Genomic DNA, 18,153 nt, shown 5'->3' on the forward strand with positions numbered 1-18,153 from the left:
TGTTAGTGCTATAAGGGTTGAATAAGACTGTTTTATCTTGACTTATTAAGTCAGTGCATGCTCTGGTCTAGTCTGTGGGTACGATAGTAAATGCCATGGACAACTGAATCATTGAATTACATGTGAGGTAGTATATGGTAGAGTTGGTAGCTCATAGCAATTATTACTGTACAATTTATGTTAATGAGGTTTAATTACTATATAACCATTATCACTAAATGATGAGAATCCTTATTAGTAAAACATTAATATGTTAGATGTCATTACTCCTTTTGTTAGCCATAGTGAACCCATTGTTATGTATACAATATAATTAATGTATTTATTAATGTATTCTTAAGCCTGTCTATAGCCAATGCTCAGTGACTGCATAAAGGAGTATTAGATATTTCATAACAAATGTCTGGATTTTGACCCATGTTATTCATCTTAATAACGTTGATAATCCTTTGGGCCCACGCATGTAGAACACACAACCGCTATGACTCAGCCTTGGGCACGTGTACACAGGGAGGTGTCAGCGGTGCCCTAGAGTGCCGCCAACCCAATTTATTTTTCTATTAAAAAGCTGTGCTTTCTACCTCTTATTTCACAATTATAAGACAATTCTAAGTTATATTTTTCACAAATAAATATGCATATTGATTTAAATGACCATTCAACAACAAGGAAGCACAGGGCACAGTTCAGGTGGGTCGGGCAAAAGTCCAGAAGTGGGCGCAAGACAAGGTCTCACGAGAGCAACTGTCAAAGCAGAAAATGTCATAGGTTCATCGCAAATGATTGAGCTTTATACTGTATTTGTTTTGCATGTTAAAATTGTAAAATGGTTGAGGGGGTAAATTTGAACCTCAACCTCAATGTCTATGTACGGCCCTGCACTGGGTGTTGGGTGAAGTTGCCACTAGACGCTGATTTTGGGCCAATTTTGTATTTTCCCCACTAATGGTTAAGGTTAGGATTAGAGGAGGGGAAGCTGATCCTAGATCTGTACCTTCAGGAAACTTCACCCCGGAACCTTCACAGTCCTCTCTTGTTCTCTTCAACATAATTTTCCTTGCCGAGGTAGGTAACCAGCATGCTGGAGGACAAGCTGACATCCTCAATCGACTACCTATAAAATGTAGCTAATTATCCTGCCAACTCGAGTGGATGATGCTGTAGTAAAAGTATGCCAGTAGGCAGAAGTTCTCAAGTTCATTTGAAGTTTGCCATCGTTCTCTCCTCTCTTTCCTGGAGATGGAATGTTTAGCTATAGGGTTTCTAACTGATTAATATGCACACGGTTGCATGTTTGCCCCTTCATGATTCTTTGAGACGAGAGAGGAAATCTCGGCAAGTGAAGTTTTAGCACCTGTTTTGTTTGAGGGAGTATGTGTGTGTGTGTGTGTGTGTGTGTGTGTGTGTGTGTGTGTGTGTGTGTGTGTGTGTGTGTGTGTGTGTGTGTGTGTGTGTGTGTGTGTGTGTGTGTGTGTGTGTGTGTGTGTGTGTGTGTGCATGTGTGCGTGCGTGCGAATCTCCGTCTGTCTCTGTCTGTCTGTGGTTGTTCATGTGAAGAAAAAGCCCTTGGTTTGAGAGGTAGAGGGCTGATTTCATTTTCCCATGCACACTGGCTTGCAGTTGTCTCTTTTCTCCTCACTCTCTCTCTCTCTCTCTATCTATCTAGGGCAGCCCATGGTTTAACGAACAGCGATCAGCTGGCAGTCCCATCCTCCCATGTGCCCACACAATCTTGTTAAAGCATGCAGCTAATCTGTGGAGGAAATGGACTCTTCTCAGGCAAGCAGGTCTTTCATCATGCCATTGTCTGCCTTGATCACGCTCCCTCTCATACAAATACATATAGGTGCATAAGAAGAAGCCAGTTAGACTTAAAGAAGTTCATCGCACATTAGCTTGTCACCTGATTCCTTTGACAGTCAGGAGAGTGGGTTGACATATTGGCCAATCTGTATCTGACATTTAAGTGAGAGCTGCATTTGGAGCAGAGCTGACTTCCCTGTATGTTTTGTTCTTTATTTGTACAGACGTACCTTAATTTGATCATCCAGTTGTTGCAGGAATTTCCCTGCACGGCAAGAAATGCAACCTTGTAGTGTATTCAAGGTTTAAAAAGGCATCTTAAGTTTGTAATTTACACTTAAAAATGTCAGACTTGATTTGCACTAATGAAAAATGTATCAACCCCTATAACAAATGTCCATTAGTTATAATCCATCATAGATATTCACATTTCCTGTTGCTGCAGGATTATTTTCCTGCTGTGTGAAATTGGCTCAAATTAAGATACAGCATCTGTATCTCTCAAGTGAAAGTTGGTCCTCCATGGATAATTAAAACCAATGTGACATAAAGTAGAAACACAGAGAATACAGCTCTCTAACTGTTCCTCTAGAGGCTATCTGGTTTCCAATCCATCTCTCCCTCCTCCCACTGGGCACACCACATCATTTCAATGTGGATAATTGGGTTTATCAAGCGTCGATCAATGAGATTACAACCTATATTTACACACTCAAAAAGACAGACAAAAGTTTGTTGAATTTCCAATATGTTATCACTATTCTTTCAACCATCTAAAAGCATAAGCAAATTCTAATGGAACACAATGTCAGAAATGTTGTCAGATATTTTTTTCATCACTGTGCTTCATCTAATAGCAGAACCAAATGACCTGGATGGAAGTTGAGAATACATTAAAAGTGCAAGGTGCAAATGAGCAATTCCGTTCGAAATTCTGCACAGATTATTAGAGCAATTGTGAAGATCTCCACAGACCTGCGATGACCTATGTATGCTATCTTGAACATGCACGCTTTTTATGATTACATAAGAAGAAATGTATAGTTTCAGTAACCTCAAAATGTGGCCATGGATGTGTTACTAATTTTAAGGTTGAATGTTACATTAGTTAACTTTAGGCTATTTACTATGAATTAATATTGAGTTGTGTTTGGTTGACAACGCATCCAAATATCAACATTTGAATGAGATTTATCTTCTGCTTGGATAGTTCCATCTGCTAGGATAGTTCCACTGACTTAGTCTGGCTTTAATTCCATTTTGTCTACAAATGAATAATTCATATTTTTTTTATTTTTTTTTATTTCACCTTTATTTAACCAGGTAGGCTAGTTGAGAACAAGTTCTCATTTACAACTGCGACCTGGCCAAGATAAAGCATAGCAGTGTGAACAGACAACAACACAGAGTTACACATTGGAGTAAACAATAAACAAGTCAATAACACAGTAGGAAAAAAAAGAGTCTATATACATTGTGTGCAAAAGGCATGAGGAGGTAGGCGAATAATGACAATTTAGCAGATTAACACTGGAGTGATAAATGATCAGTTGATCATGTGCAAGTAGAGATACTGGTGTGCAAAAGAGCAGAAAAGTAAATAAATAAAAACAGTATGGGGATGAGGTAGGTAAATTGGGTGGGCTATTTACAGATGGACTATGGACATGTATATGTTGGATTCACATCTCCATCTCAGCCAAAAATCTAAGTTAAATAGATCATAAAATAAAACTTGAAATGCACTTTAACATAGATTTTTGGTTGAGGTGTAGACGTGAATCCTAGATATCAATTATTAATTTGTAGACAAACTGGAATTGTGTTTGGTTGCGTTGACTACCAAACACAATTCAATGTTAATAAATATCCTTACATTTGAATTCAAACCCCTTGGCCTATTGTATTATCTAGGTTTAGTTGAATTCTGGGTTATATTGAAACAATATTTTTATTTTATTTCACCTTTATTTAACCAGGTAGGCAAGTTGAGAACAAGTTCTCATTTACAATTGAGACCTGGCCAAGATAAAGCATAGCAGTTCGACACATACAACGACACAGAGTTACACATGGAGTAAAACAAACATACAGTCAATAATACAGTAGAAACAAGTATATATACGAAATGAGCAAATGAGGTGAGATAAGGGAGGTAAAGGCAAAAAAAGGCCACGGTGGCAAAGTAAATACAATATAGCAAGTAAAACACTGGAATGGTAGATTTGCAGTGGAAGAATGTGCAAAGTAGAAATAAAAATAATGGGGTGCAAAGGAGCAAAATAAAATAAATAAATAAAATAAATACAGTAGGGAAAGAGGTAGTTGTTTGGCCTAATTATAGGTGGGCTATGTACAGGTGCAGTAATCTGTGAGCTGCTCTGACAGCTGGTGCTTAAATCTAGTGAGGGAGATAAGTGTTTATAGCTCTTGATGACTTTGCAAATGCTATATAGGCCTAAATAAAGTAGCATCATTGATGATATATGAGTGGTAAAGTATGGTCATATTTAATTTGCTCTGTTAAACCTAACCTTTGGAATTACTTCAATAGGTACAGTGAATGTATTTCATTTTTAAGTGGAGATCTCTCAACAATCATTCTCACGATAGCACATTGCTCATAGTCAGTGACAAATATCATAGCTGGTGAATGTGGCAATACAACATCAGAAATGTTTGTTGTTGTTTTTCTCTGATAGTGGCTATAACATTGAAGATCTGACCAACATGTTTTACATAAGTAGTCAGACCCTTTGCTATGAGACTCGAAATTAAGCTCAGGTGCATCCGGTTTCCATTGATCATCCTTGAGATGTTTCTACAACTTGATTGGAATCCACCTGTGGTAAATTCAATTGATTGGACATGATTTGGAAAGGCACACACCTGTCTATATAAGGTCCCACTGTTGACAGTGCATGTCAGAGCAAAAACCAAGCCATGAGGTCCAAGGAATTGTCCATGGAGCTCCGAGACAGGATTGTGTTGAGGCACAGATCTAGGAAAGGGTACCAAAAAATGTCTGCAGTATTGAAGGTCCCCAAGAACACAGTGGAACCACCAAGACTCTTCCTAGAGATCCCCCCCCCCCCCCCCCCCCCCCCGGCCAAACTGAGCAATCGGGAGAGGGGCCATGGACGGGGAGGTGACCAAGAATCCGGTGGTCACTCTGACAGAGCTCTAGAGTTCCTCTGTGGAGAGAACCTTCCAGAAGGACAACCATCTCTGCAAGACTCCACCAATCAGACCTTTATGGTAGAGTGCCCAGACGGAAGCCACTCCTCAATAAAAGGCTGAGGACAGCACTCTTGGAGTTTGCTAAAAGGCACCTATAGACTCTCAGATCATGAGAAACAATATTATCTGGTCTGATGAAACCAAGATTGAACTATTTGGCCAGAATGCTAAGCGTCACGTCTGGAGGAAACCTGGCACCATCCCTACGGTGAAGCATGGTGGTGGCAGCATCATGCTGTGGGAATGTTTTTCAGCGGCAGGGACTGGGAGACTAGTCAGGATCGAGGGAAAGATGAACAGAGCAAAGTACAGACAGATCCTTGATGAAAACCTGCTCCAGAGTTCTCAGGACATCAGACTGGGGTGAAGGTTCACCTTCCAACAGGACAACGACCCTAAGCACACAGCAAAGACTCTTTGGCCTGAATGCCAAGCTTCACGTGTGGAGAAAGTCTCTGAATGTCCTTGAGTGGCTCAGCCAGAGCCCGGACTTGAACCTTTTCGAACATCTCTGGAGAGACCTGAAAATATCTGTGCAGCGACGCTCCCCATCCAACCTGACAGTGTTTGAGAGGATCTGCAGAGAAGAATGGGAGAAACTCCCCAAATACAGGTGTGCCAAGCTTGTAGCGTCATACCCAAGAAGACTTGAGGCTGTAATCGCTGTCAATGGTGCTTAAACAAAGTACTGAGTAAAGGGTCTGAATACTTATGTAAATGTGATATTTCAGTTTAGAATTTTTTATGAATTAGTAAGAATGTCAAAAAAACTGTTTTTGCTTTGTCATTATTGGGCAATGTGTGTAGATTGGTGAGGAGGAAAAAACAATTTAATCAATTATAGAATAAGGACGTAACCTCACAAAATGTGGAAAAAGTCAAGGGGTCTGAATACTTTCCGAAGGCACTGTACCAAGCTGTTCTCCAGCTACACCAATTATTTGGTGGCATGTAAATATATTTAGGATAGTTTTATCTAAAAAGGATAACTTTTTCAATGTTTTACAAAAAAACAAAACAAAATTCACTGAGAAGGATGGTCCTCTCCTTCCTCCTCTCAGGAGCCTCCACTGGTAGAGTTGCTTACCAAGATGGCATGGAATGCTCCTGAGTGGCCTAGTTACAGGTTTGACTTAAATCGTCTTGAAAATCTACAGCAAGACTTGAAAATGGCTGTCTAGCAATGCTCAACAACCAACTTGACAGAGCTTGAAGAATTTTTAAAAGAACAATGGGCAAATATTGTACAATCCAGGTGTGCAAAGCTCTTAGAGACACCCATCTGTAATTGCTGCCAAATGTGATTCTAACATGTATTGACTCAGGGGTGTAAATACTTATTTAATTTTCAATATATCTGCAAACATTTCTAAGAACATGTTTTCACTTTAGGTTGCCATAACAAAGGGGTTGAATTCTTATTGACTCAAGACATTTCAGCTTTTCTTTTTTTATGAATTTGTAAAAATGTTTAAAATAAACATAATTCCACTTTGACGGTATTGTGTATAGGCCAGTGACCAAAAAAATCTCTATTTAATACTTCCCAAAGCCTATGTCTGTTAAATGTGGTCAGGTCGCTTATACTGACACGGTTTAAATTGGTGACCAAATATATGTAGCCCCTTAAAGCCCTTTCTCGTGTTTAAATCTTAAAGTGCTGTAAAACAGTGGCAGGAGATGAGCAGCAGGTGTTCTCGACAAGGGATTTGAGTTAAATTCACTCCTATTACAGCCCTCTGTGTCTGTTGGCCGTCAAGTACAGCGGAGGAGAGCAACATCCTCTGCCTGCACTAGAAGGCAGTGTTTTGGTTCCAGTAAGCTGCCTGAATCGGTGGAAAGATAACAAGATAGAGAGAGAGGCAGACAGGGAGAGGGGTAATGAGAGAGAGACCGAGAGATGGACAGAAAGAGACAGCTCGCAGAGCACAAACTGGTTAAATTAATGTTGTTTCAACAGAATTTATCAACATATTGTGACGTGGAATCTACGTGGGAAAAAGTAATCTGTTGTTGTGAGGGTCAAATTTCAACCACAAGATTATGTCATCATGGTAACCAAATTTCCAAATAGTCAAACCTTGTGTAAATAAGGTATATCTGTTTTTTATTTGCAAAAATGTCTAAAAACCTGTTTTCACTTTGTAGAATAAGGCTGTAACATAACAAAATGTGGAAAAAGTCAAGGGGTCTGAATACTTTCGGAAGGCACTGTACATTGACTTCAATACAATACAATCTCACCCCCTTTCATAGACTTACACAGTAATTATGACAACTTCCAGAGGACATCCTCCAACCTATCAGAGCTCTTGCCGCATGATCTGACTTGTTGTCCACCCAATCAAAGGATCAGAGAATGAATCTAGTACTGAAAGCATAAGTTACAGCTAGCTAGCACTGTAATTCATAAAATGTAGTTGACTCAAAGAGAGAGAAAGACAATAGTTGAACAGTTTTTAACAAATGTATTTCTTCCTAAATGAAGGACAAGCAAGAGAGAGAGGGAGAGTCATTTTTGTTTCACTTTCAGTTTCACTTACTTAGCTAGCAAATGCAGCTAGCTAGTTTAGCCTACTCAAACACCCTGCAAAAAACAGAGGGAGGCTATGTTAGCTAGCTGGCTATGACTATCCAACATAACACTGGAACTCTTCCAAGTCAAGGTAAGCTTTTGGTTTTACAAATGTATTGCCACCAGGGGCCGCCAGTGTTAGTGCTAAACTGCTTACTGACTGTACACTGTAACGTTATTGCATGATTGTAGTGGGTTTACTAATGCATACGCGTGAGTTCTATTAGTTATGTTTACTATGGAGTTACTTTAGCTAATATAGTAACAACGATGTTGGCTGTGTGTAGCACTTATGATATGGTTTGGCTTGGAAAGTTGTTGTTGCCTGTTCACATACAGCTGATGTGTTGTGCATTGAAGTCCGCAAGTGAATGGAAAAGGTGAGAGGAGGAGAGCGCATATCAAATCAAATCAAATTTATTTATATAGCCCTTCGTACATCAGCTGATATCTCAAAGTGCTGTACAGAAACCCAGCCTAAAACCCCAAACAGCAAGCAATGCAGGTGTAGAAGCACGGTGGCTAGGAAAAACTCCCTAGAAAGGCCAATACCTAGGAAGAAACCTAGAGAGGAACCAGGCTATGTGGGGTGGCCAGTCCTCTTCTGGCTGTGCCGGGTGGAGATTATAACAGAACATGGCCAAGATGTTCAAATGTTCATAAATGACCAGCATGGTCGAATAATAATAAGGCAGAACAGTTGAAACTGGAGCAGCAGCACAGTCAGGTGGAAGTTGAAACTGGAGCAGCAGCATGGCCAGGTATAGATGCGAGAAGGAATACAATGTAGCTGCTATGAAAGTGAACTGTGTTTACGCGTGATCATTGGTGTATTCATTCTGTCGATTCTGTTAAAAATGTTTCTTAAACAGAAGCAAATGGAACGAAATGGGGATAAACATACCTGAATTTGTCCCATAGAAACTCTCCTTTGCAAATGTTGGCAAGAGTGTGCAAGACAGTGTTGAATGTGTCAATGTCTGTACATGTGTCACTGTCTGTCACCTAAAAAAATGTTCCTCTCCACCTGTGTGCACCTACGTTGTAAACTTTCATTCATAGACTAGGTTGTAGCAAACTCATGATGGGTATAGGGAAAATTTGAGTATCATGTAGTAGCCTAAACCTATCGCTGTTACAGTGAACTGTGTGAATGTAAAAAATTAATGACAGTCATCCAATATGCTGTAATAGAAATAAGGCCATGCTCATTAAAACATAAACGTCCTCCCTCATCTTAAATGGCACTGACCGCCACTGCTATGGTGTTCTGCTACTATACATCCTCCAATTCATATGATATTGTACAAATGCAATTCCATTTGTAACGTAACATTACATATTATCCTAAACGGAGGGAAAGAAATGTACATCCTAAATCGTACAAATTGCCCTGAGGCTAGGTTGATAAGGAGTTAGATTTGGTGTCAATGCAAAGGCTTGGTTCTCATAGAATGAGAAAGACATTTAGGAGTTTCAAGGATTGCCATACAAGTTGTTTTACATCGTTTTTGCTGGGTTTCATTTTGTTTCCTTTTATGAGAACGATTCATCATTCCTTGAGAGCAGAGAGACCGTTGACAGTTGAGACTGTGTGAATTGAGCCCAGCAGAGCGAAGTGGGCTGCCACCTGCAAGATCCTCACCCAAGCCCCAGGAATAGCCACATCCCAAATATTTTGTTGTTTTCCTTTGAGTACTGTTGTTGGATTATTTCAGTCTATGTACACAACAATTCAGCATTTAGCTTTATACGTGTAAATCAAAATTATTATTATAATAATATCACTTTCACAAGTTCGCATCGGAGATGGTGACTGGCCTCCCGGCAGGGTGAGCCCACGGTCGTGAACAAACTTGCAGTACGGCCTGTTAAGCACATTTTGTTTGTGCATGCTGCCACCTACTGCGCGGTAGCGTGTCGTCAATCACGTTACATTTATGATACCAATTTATTTTTATTTTTATAATATCCTTTAAAAAAACTTCCAACTAACCCTACACATTAAAAACACACTACCCCATTCCACTACTTTGAACCTCTGCTCCTGTACCATCCCAACGACCTATTAGGAAGGGACACCACGACTCAACACGCCCTGTAACTCTTCTGATGTCAAAACTCATATACCCATTTTATGTGATTGCTAAGTATGAACACTAAGAATCAAACCTTGCTGAAGGATATATCACTCGTTGGCCAATCACTCTGTGCTGGTTCAGATCTACTACTCACAGGGATCCTCTCCAGATCACTCACCTTTGACACATCCTCCTCTACTTTCTTCACTGCCTCAACATACTGTACAACACCCTCTGCAGTACCCTGACTCTGGCCACCTCAAACTGTCTTCAGAGCAACATTGCCACCCCTACAGTTAACACATCATTTTCTCTACTGAAACTACACAATCCTCTGTCCCATGACCTCCTGCACACTTCCCACATATTTCAATCTCCCTCCTCCATACTGCTGCAACATGACCATAAACGTTGCACCTGAAACAGCACAGTGGATTCGGTACAAAAACTCTAACAGGATAACTGACATATCCTACCAAGATTTTGTCAGGTAAAAACTCAAAAGTACTGACAGTGACTCCTCTGTTTCACCACACTCACCACTGGGTCTACGTCGAACCAAACAGTGGGCATCTCAAACACCAGGAATTTTCAACTTCAATTGCTCCAGCTCCACACTTAACGCTACCCCAGAAATGACTCCTTACAATCGTGCCCTATTCCTAAGAGCAAAGCAAGAAACAGATCTTGACCCAAGTTGCATGACACGGAGCGCCCACTCCCTCTGGGCAGAAGAAACAAACAAATATCAAGTCCACTACAGGTTACTTTCACTGATTCAACAGCACCCAACTGCTTTCTCACCCACCCTGAAACCACAAATGGATTCGCCAAAAGGAAAGGATCCAGTTTCCCCAAAAATGTCACTCCTACTGGACCAGCCTCTTCTTTATCATGTCCATCGATGTCAGGCTCGGGCTCCGAACTCTTCACCACACCTTCCACCTCACTTAACTTGCCCCCGTTCAATTCCATTTCACCTCCAGAACTCCGTCTGGTGCACGGCTCACTCTGTTTGCACTTGACATCAATCTTCTTTGACACTATCTCAATTTTTTTCGCCATCTTCGTCAAATTCAACTCCACCCTCTGGTCTCATCATTCACTTCGAACTCTTCTTACACTTCCATTCCTCCTCAGAAATCCATGTTTCTGTGTACCTGTCCCAATATTCCGCTTCTTGTTCGTCCACCATCTTCCTTCCTCTTTCCTATCCCGACGCTGTACAAAGGAGTGAAGATGGATGCCGTTTAAATACTATGAGGGTGATTGATTAAGCAAGGATATTCAGGTGAGTGAAGAAGGTTTGTGGCTAATGAAGATTGGATGCGGGTGAACAGATTGGCATGGTCACAGCTCTATGTCCATATGGAGTTCCTTGCTAATAAGTCACATTCCAATATAGGTGTCTGGGACCATATATAGAGTTCCTGCTCTAAGGCTGCATTCCAATACGGAAGACAGTGTCCATATATGGAGTTCATGCTGTGGATTAAATGTGTCCTCTGAAACTTAAAGCTCTCTTCCCGAAACTGTGTTATAAACTACACATTTCCGCAGATGAATCCAAAAGCTGTAATGTCTGACAATGGCCCCAAGTTGATCCTACTGTAAAAGTAACAATATAATAGGCACATCACCAAATCCAATATATCAGAGAGGGGGGGATCAAGAAAACTATTAACGGCATTAACATTTGAATTGCTTAATGACACAGTCATATCTCATCATAAGATCTGTGGAAGGGAGAGCATGTCAAATAATGGAAATGGTCAAGTACACCACCACTGTGAATATTGTTAATATTGTGAATCGTGTTACTTTGAAGGGAACGTTGTGCTTGGAATGCTCTGTCTCATTGGTATGTATCTTTTAATTTGATAAACAGCTGAGCTGTGGTTGGTTTGACTTGGTAACACTGCCATCACATGGTAGAAAATGAAAGGACAACCAACCAAGAGCTTTTTTTCATGTATTTTTCAATACAGAAAGCTTAAAAGCATTTTCTGAAACAATGTCGATTTTCAAAACAGACACAGATCTCTCAAATCATTACCGTCACCACAATCAACATCATCATCCTCATTAAGACCCAAACCAAAAGATCACACTAAGCTATGTCTCAATGTATAATGTTACAAAATGATAACATTTCCAAATAAGACATACAAAATCAGATGTTTCCTAAGAATACATCAAATCAAAAGGCACAATAATACATTGCACGTTACTTTAGGGTTTCCCAAACTCGGTCCTGGGGTCCCCCTGGGTGCACATTTTGTTTTCTGCCCTAACACTACACAGCTGATTCAAATAATCAACTCATAATCAAGCGTTGATTATTTGAATCAGCTGTGTAGTGCTAGGGCAGAAAACAAAATGTGCACCCAGGGGGACCCCAGGACCGAGTTTGGGAAACGCTGCATTAGTTAGTTACCTACTGTATAATACACATCGCATTTTGTACTATATAAAGAGAGTCACAGAGAGATTCACAGATGTGACTTGGGTTGTAGTCATCTTGGTTGTATGTCGCGTGATAGTGTTCATGGAAAGTACATCTCTCTCCCTCTCTTATCATAGATTTATCATGGGAATTACATAATATATATGATAACATTTTCAGGGACTCCACTTGCTCAGTGTCTACTACCCTACTCCTTGGCCTCCAGAGACCAGAGTCTCTTCATAATATACTTTTTAACTGGAGGTTATAGAGTTGGCAGGCTCTTGGTGTGTGAAGGAGATTCTGCCTGTCATGTATCATGGCATCGTAGGCTCTACACCTGGCAACCCCTCTGATCTGATTCTTTGTCTCTCCCCCTCCACCTCCACCTCTGTCTGGCAGCTCTGTTCTCCACTTTCCTTTCCTCCCTCATCCTCCTCCCCTTCCCCGCTACCCTCCCGCTTTCCCTCCCCTTCCCTCTCCCCATCCCCCTCCACCACCTCCCTCCCCTCCTCTCTCTGGCAGTTCTGTTCTCCACTATCCTGTCGTCTTCCCTCCACCTCCAGCCCCCCTAGGCAGCCCTCCCCCTGCTGCTCACACTGCACCACAAAGATCCTGTAGAACTCCAGCAGGACGACAAGGATGTTTTTACAGGTGAAGAAGATCATTAGCTGGTTGAGAACGTTCTCCCTGATCATGAGGTAGAGGCGGTAGATGAGGAACGGCCCGTCCTGGAGCCCCACAGTCAACAGCAGACTCCACACTTCACTGGAGCAGCACGGTGTATAGCAGGAGGGGGGAGCTCCAGGCAGTCCCTCCACTACAGCCACGCTTCCCTCCTGAGGGAAGCCGGGCTGGGACAAACAGGGCTGGAGATGGGCCTTGGGGGGACTGGTCTGGGTCAGAACCAAGGGGAACTGCATGAGGGCCCAGGAAAAGAGGGCAAGGCCCATAATGATAACGGCCCGGTTGGTCTTGACCTCGGGCTCCTTGAAGGTGTCAAAGATGTCCAGGATGTCAGCGCCCAGGCCCACGTAGACCATGAGGAGCTGGGAGAGCTGGTCGCGGGACATGTCTCCTTTGGGCATAAGCCAGCGGCCCAGCACCAATACGATGAGCATGGTCTGCTCCAGCCCTGCCGCCCAGTTCTCTGGGTCCAGCTGCAAGATGTCCTGCGTCAGTCAACACAACACACAATGAAATGAGATGATACTTTGTCTTCTAAGAAAGTTACTATGTATCTTTAAAAATGCTCCTTAACCAGAAGATAAAATGTACACATTAGAGCCTTGAAGAGGGAATTCATCCTGACTAAACTGTCATTATCTTGTGCTCCAAGATTCAAATAAATTCTGTCTCCAAACTTCAAAAGTAGCCATGAGGCAAAAAATTCCACCAAAAAAATCCCATAAGATCGAAATAGCCCCAAAATGATCATCACAGAAATATCTGAGAGTATCTTCAAGTGAGTCTAATCCAGACTTCTCAATCAATCACATCTCAATCAATGTGTCAATTACATTTCCCTCATCCTCCCTTATAATGTATTAATCCCTAGAGATTCACATCTTATCTGTGATCAGGTATCAGTTAATTGTTGCTGTGGGGAGGGGGTTGTAGTGTGATACCTACCGCTGAGATGGGGATGTGAGCCAGCAGCTCTTCTAGCTCGGGGCCAGAGGAGATGTTGACAGGGAGCTTGTACTGCAGCAGGCTGAGCTCCAGGAACCAAATGGAGGGGATGACGGTACTGAGGTAGAGGAAAACCATGGGGGAGAACCTAAAAGCAAAGCGACGAGGAGGGAAGGGGGAAGCTATTTTTAGCAACACACACACGTTTTTTTTGGCCAGTCAGTATAAGAAGTAAGCCTTACAGAAGTGTCCCATTTCAGACGGCCAATTATTCTCATCATGTATGCAAATCCCACTTGACAGTGCAAAGCCTTCTCCATGAGGAAAGAACTTCAAAGTGAGAGGGAGAGAGGGGCCTGGAGTAAGTTAACGTCTCAGCATGCCCCTCCGCACATGGAGGAAATATGAAGGCTGGCTTCTGCAGTATCATTAGGATCGATGGAGGAATCATTCCTCTGTTGCGTTAGAATCGGCAATGGCATAATTTCCTGTCATCCCTTTGAAGGGTGTGGAGCAGAGGTCATCCAGTATTTATGTTCATTCAGTTCAGGGCCCTGAGCCATGCAGGAGACGACGGTTTGAAAAGGAGTAAGAGTAGCATAAATAGACTGGCTTTTCATGGAAAATGACAGTTAATCCAGCAAGCGAGATAGTCAGAGTGTTGTTGAAGGACATATCATATTTTTAGGGAGATATACTGTGTACATAGAGATGGAGAGCTATACATGGAGAGAGAGAGAGAGAGAGAGGGGAAAGATATTTTGGATGCATACAATAAGTGGCTCACTATAGCTGCAGCTCACCACCTCATAAAAGAGTTCCACCAGTACAGTGGTGAGGTCAATATCCCAATAGAAAAAGGTTCATGTGGAGACAACTACAACCCTTCAATCCCAATTCCACCCCTGTAAAAAACAGGCAGAGCTGTGTAGACTGTGAAGACAGCCAGGCCAACGGGTTTATTTGCTAATGTCTTTCTATCTAACATTTCCATTTATCGCAACATGAACAGGAGAGGATTTTTTTTTCCTTGCATGAAATTAATGAGTTCATTTGTGTGGTTAATCATTATTACAATTGCTGTGTAACCCTGGGGCTGTTTGATTGTTTTTCATTAGGTTTTCCACTTGGGCTACGACTCCCAAGACAGGAATAGATAATAAAGATTGTGCAAAAATGGATGTGCCACTGTAAGTCTTACATTGTGTATTTTGTGTGTGGGTGTGGGTGTGCGTGTGGGTGTGGGTGTGTGGGTGTGCGTGTGCATGTGGGTGTGCGTGTGTGCACTGTGAAAATTATGGAGAATAGATTGAGGAGGACGCTTTATCGAGATCATGCACTATAATGGAGCAGAGGGCTTCTAAATGAGTTGATGATGTGTGTGTGTATATGAATTGGAAGTAAGTGTAGTATGAGTGGCTGATGTTAGAGGGACAAGTTACTGCCTTGTGGCTTTATACAAGGCAAAAGGAGGAAGCACTGGCAAATTCATGTGTTCATTCTTACATAACATTGGTACCAGAAACAGTTTGGCTAATACTTTTCTTTGCCAACAGGAATAATGCATTTTAATGCAGTCATTATAAGACTTAATTGTGTATGATAGGTAATGATTATCATTATTAGCTTTGTGTCATTGCTGTAGAAGGCACTGTAAGGCTATAGATGTTATATAGACGTTACCATTTCCACTCTGCATTGCGGGTACACTTGATGGTGACTGCCATCTCCACCCCCAGCAGAGCCACGCCCATCAGCAGCAGCCAATAGAGGGGCTCCCCTTTGACGGCGACCACACGCCACACGGTCACCACCCCATGCACAGCAAACAGGAAACGGCTCAGCAGAGCCAGCAGGAAGTTGATGATGCGACACATCCTGTCTGAGAGAGGAGTCCCACAAGCCCCAGTTGAGGAGGATGAAGTGTCCGTTAAGACACTGACCTAAGGTCAGTTTGGCCCTAATGGTTAAGGTTAGGATCAAATGAGGTGTCCGGTCCCAGATCTGCTTCAGTCAACTCCTTAGATTATCATTGTCATGTCATACATGAATAGTCAGAGGAGTTGGCTAAAACATAAACAGATGGAGCCAGACAATGAAGGAGGTAAGCTCATCCTAGAGCTGTTCTATCTGGAACCTCACCAGTGCTCTACTACAGTATGTGTGGTATCACCCAGGAGGTTAGTGAGTGTCAGTGATATAATAGTAAGAATATTTTTTAACACATTTTTGCAAAGAACTGAGTCTAAAAACCTCTTATATTTGAGTCATCATCGCACGTTAACCAAGTCAGCTTGAACTGACTCTTGATGAATTAGGTTACCATACCATACTGTATGGCTAATAGCTTTATCAACCCATACATTCAGTATTAGCCCATCTGTGACCAAACCAAACAGTTGAATTGGCATTAGACAATGAGTAGCCTCCATAGCTGATCTAGGTCAGCCAGATACTAGTCTGTAGGATGAAACAAGCCAACACTGATTAAGAACTGTGCGAGGAGCCAAAGTGTGACTTTGAGAGTGATAAGTGAGTGTGTATTACAAAACTGTCAACTGATCTCCGCCAGTCAACTTCAAAGGATTGTACGGAGACATATTTTTTTTATTTTTATATATTGGATCATTTAGGATCATCTGCTTTATGATCGTGATGACTAGGAGTGGTCCCCAGCCAATGCACTGTCCATGTTTGTCACATCTACTGTTGGTTACAATTTCAGCTGGTTAAAACCTCTTAAGCTGACAGTCCCTGAAATCGGGCACTAAAATTACTTTAAAAAAATATGTAAATGTTTACATAACTTATTTTATTGATTTCCCACCGTTTTATTAGTCAGAAGACAGCCATTCAGACCTTCCTAGGACCATGTCAACATCCTCTGTCGAATAAACATGTATTTGCCTCCCTATGGTGGCCGGCTGCATCATTACATCCATTTATATCACTTCACAGCAACTTTATGTCAAAGGGGCGGTCCTTAGAAAAACATTTATCCAGCTCGACTGCATCACAGCACAGGCATGGCAAAACAATCGCTGAATTTATCTCAAGCAGGCGGATCTAAATACATGACTTCCATAGCTCTACGATAAAAAATGTGATCTATCCACTTCTTTAAACCTAAAAGAAGTAAAGTAATTTTGTGCAAAAGTCAAACATTTGTTTTACATCAGAGGCAGATACATTGCATATACTAAGAACTACAAAATCGAGCCCTTTACATAGTCCTTCTCCCCTTGTCTATAGGAGAGACGCACACTGTTTAAATGGCCCAAATGTTGATTTAAACATTCACAAATAATTTTGACTATCACTAATGTCATGATATGTTTGGTAAAGTAATAAAGAAGGTGAAATATTTGGGTAGATGTTCCTAAAACGGATTATAACTATATATGTACAGTGTATTATAAAGTATGAAAAGGCGTATTCATTCATACCATCATATTTGTATATGTTTTATTATACTTTTGAAAATGTGCTCGTCACTGAATATCAATGCAAGTCCATTAGAAATATGTAATTATATACTGTGAGTTACATCTTTTGAGTACTAAAGCAACTATAATACTTCAAATACTTAAATAACTAAGTAACTAAGCTATAAGTAGCTAACTAACTAAACTTCTAACTGTTGTACAAAAAGTACAAAACTATTATTGTGATGATCAAAATGTGTTGTCAGTCTATTTTCTTCATACAATATACATGTATACACTATATGGTCATACTTACAGAGTGAAAAGTCCAGATGAAATTAAATCTTTCTTGAGAGTGGTTTAAATGTAGCTCCAATATTTCTTCAAGGCTAAGAGGCTTTTGTTTTCGTGAGTAGATACACGCCTATAGTGTGCAGTCCCTCACTTCTATATGACATGGCTAAGTTGTGCCACTGTGTCTGCTTTTTAAACACCTCCCACCCTAAATACACACACCACCACCAGCACCCCTGGCTCCCAACACAGACCATATCTGACAGAGGTAGCCTCACTGGATGAGTCGGCACAGGAGATAAGAGATCACTAAATCTCTGGATGAGTCGGCACAGGAGATAAGAGATCACTAAATCTCTGGATGAGTCGGCACAGGAGATAAGAGATCACTAAATCTCTGCATGAGTCGGCACAGGAGATATGAGATCACTAAATCTCTGCATGAGTCGGCACAGGAGATATGAGATGACTAAATCACTGGATGAGTAGGCACAGGAGATATGAGATGACTAAATCACTGGATGAGTTAGGCACAGGAGATATGAGATCACTAAATCACTGGATGAGTAGGCACAGGAGATAAGAGATCACTAAATCACTGGATGAGTAGGCACAGGAGATAAGAGATCACTAAATCACTGGATGAGTAGGCACAGG

The 18,153-nt window shown here is 41.4% G+C and overlaps 1 protein-coding gene across 1 annotated transcript in view; it reads right to left on the minus strand.

Annotated features, from left to right (window-relative positions):
- LOC109869734 (transmembrane protein 26-like) overlaps window positions 1-15,654 on the minus strand; it is a 30,223-nt gene extending 14,569 nt beyond the window's left edge. Inside the window, exons 1-3 of the mRNA XM_031804354.1 lie at window positions 15,461-15,654; window positions 13,778-13,925; window positions 12,646-13,317 (exon numbers count right to left, since the gene is read on the minus strand). Coding sequence (XP_031660214.1) covers window positions 12,646-13,317; window positions 13,778-13,925; window positions 15,461-15,654 — 1,014 coding nt within the window. The remainder of the gene's footprint in view (window positions 1-12,645; window positions 13,318-13,777; window positions 13,926-15,460) is intronic.
- Window positions 15,655-18,153: the final 2,499 nt, after the last annotated feature.

Source organism: Oncorhynchus kisutch, linkage group LG24 (genome assembly GCF_002021735.2).
Source record: "Oncorhynchus kisutch isolate 150728-3 linkage group LG24, Okis_V2, whole genome shotgun sequence".
In the NCBI taxonomy this organism is placed as follows: domain Eukaryota; kingdom Metazoa; phylum Chordata; class Actinopteri; order Salmoniformes; family Salmonidae; genus Oncorhynchus; species Oncorhynchus kisutch.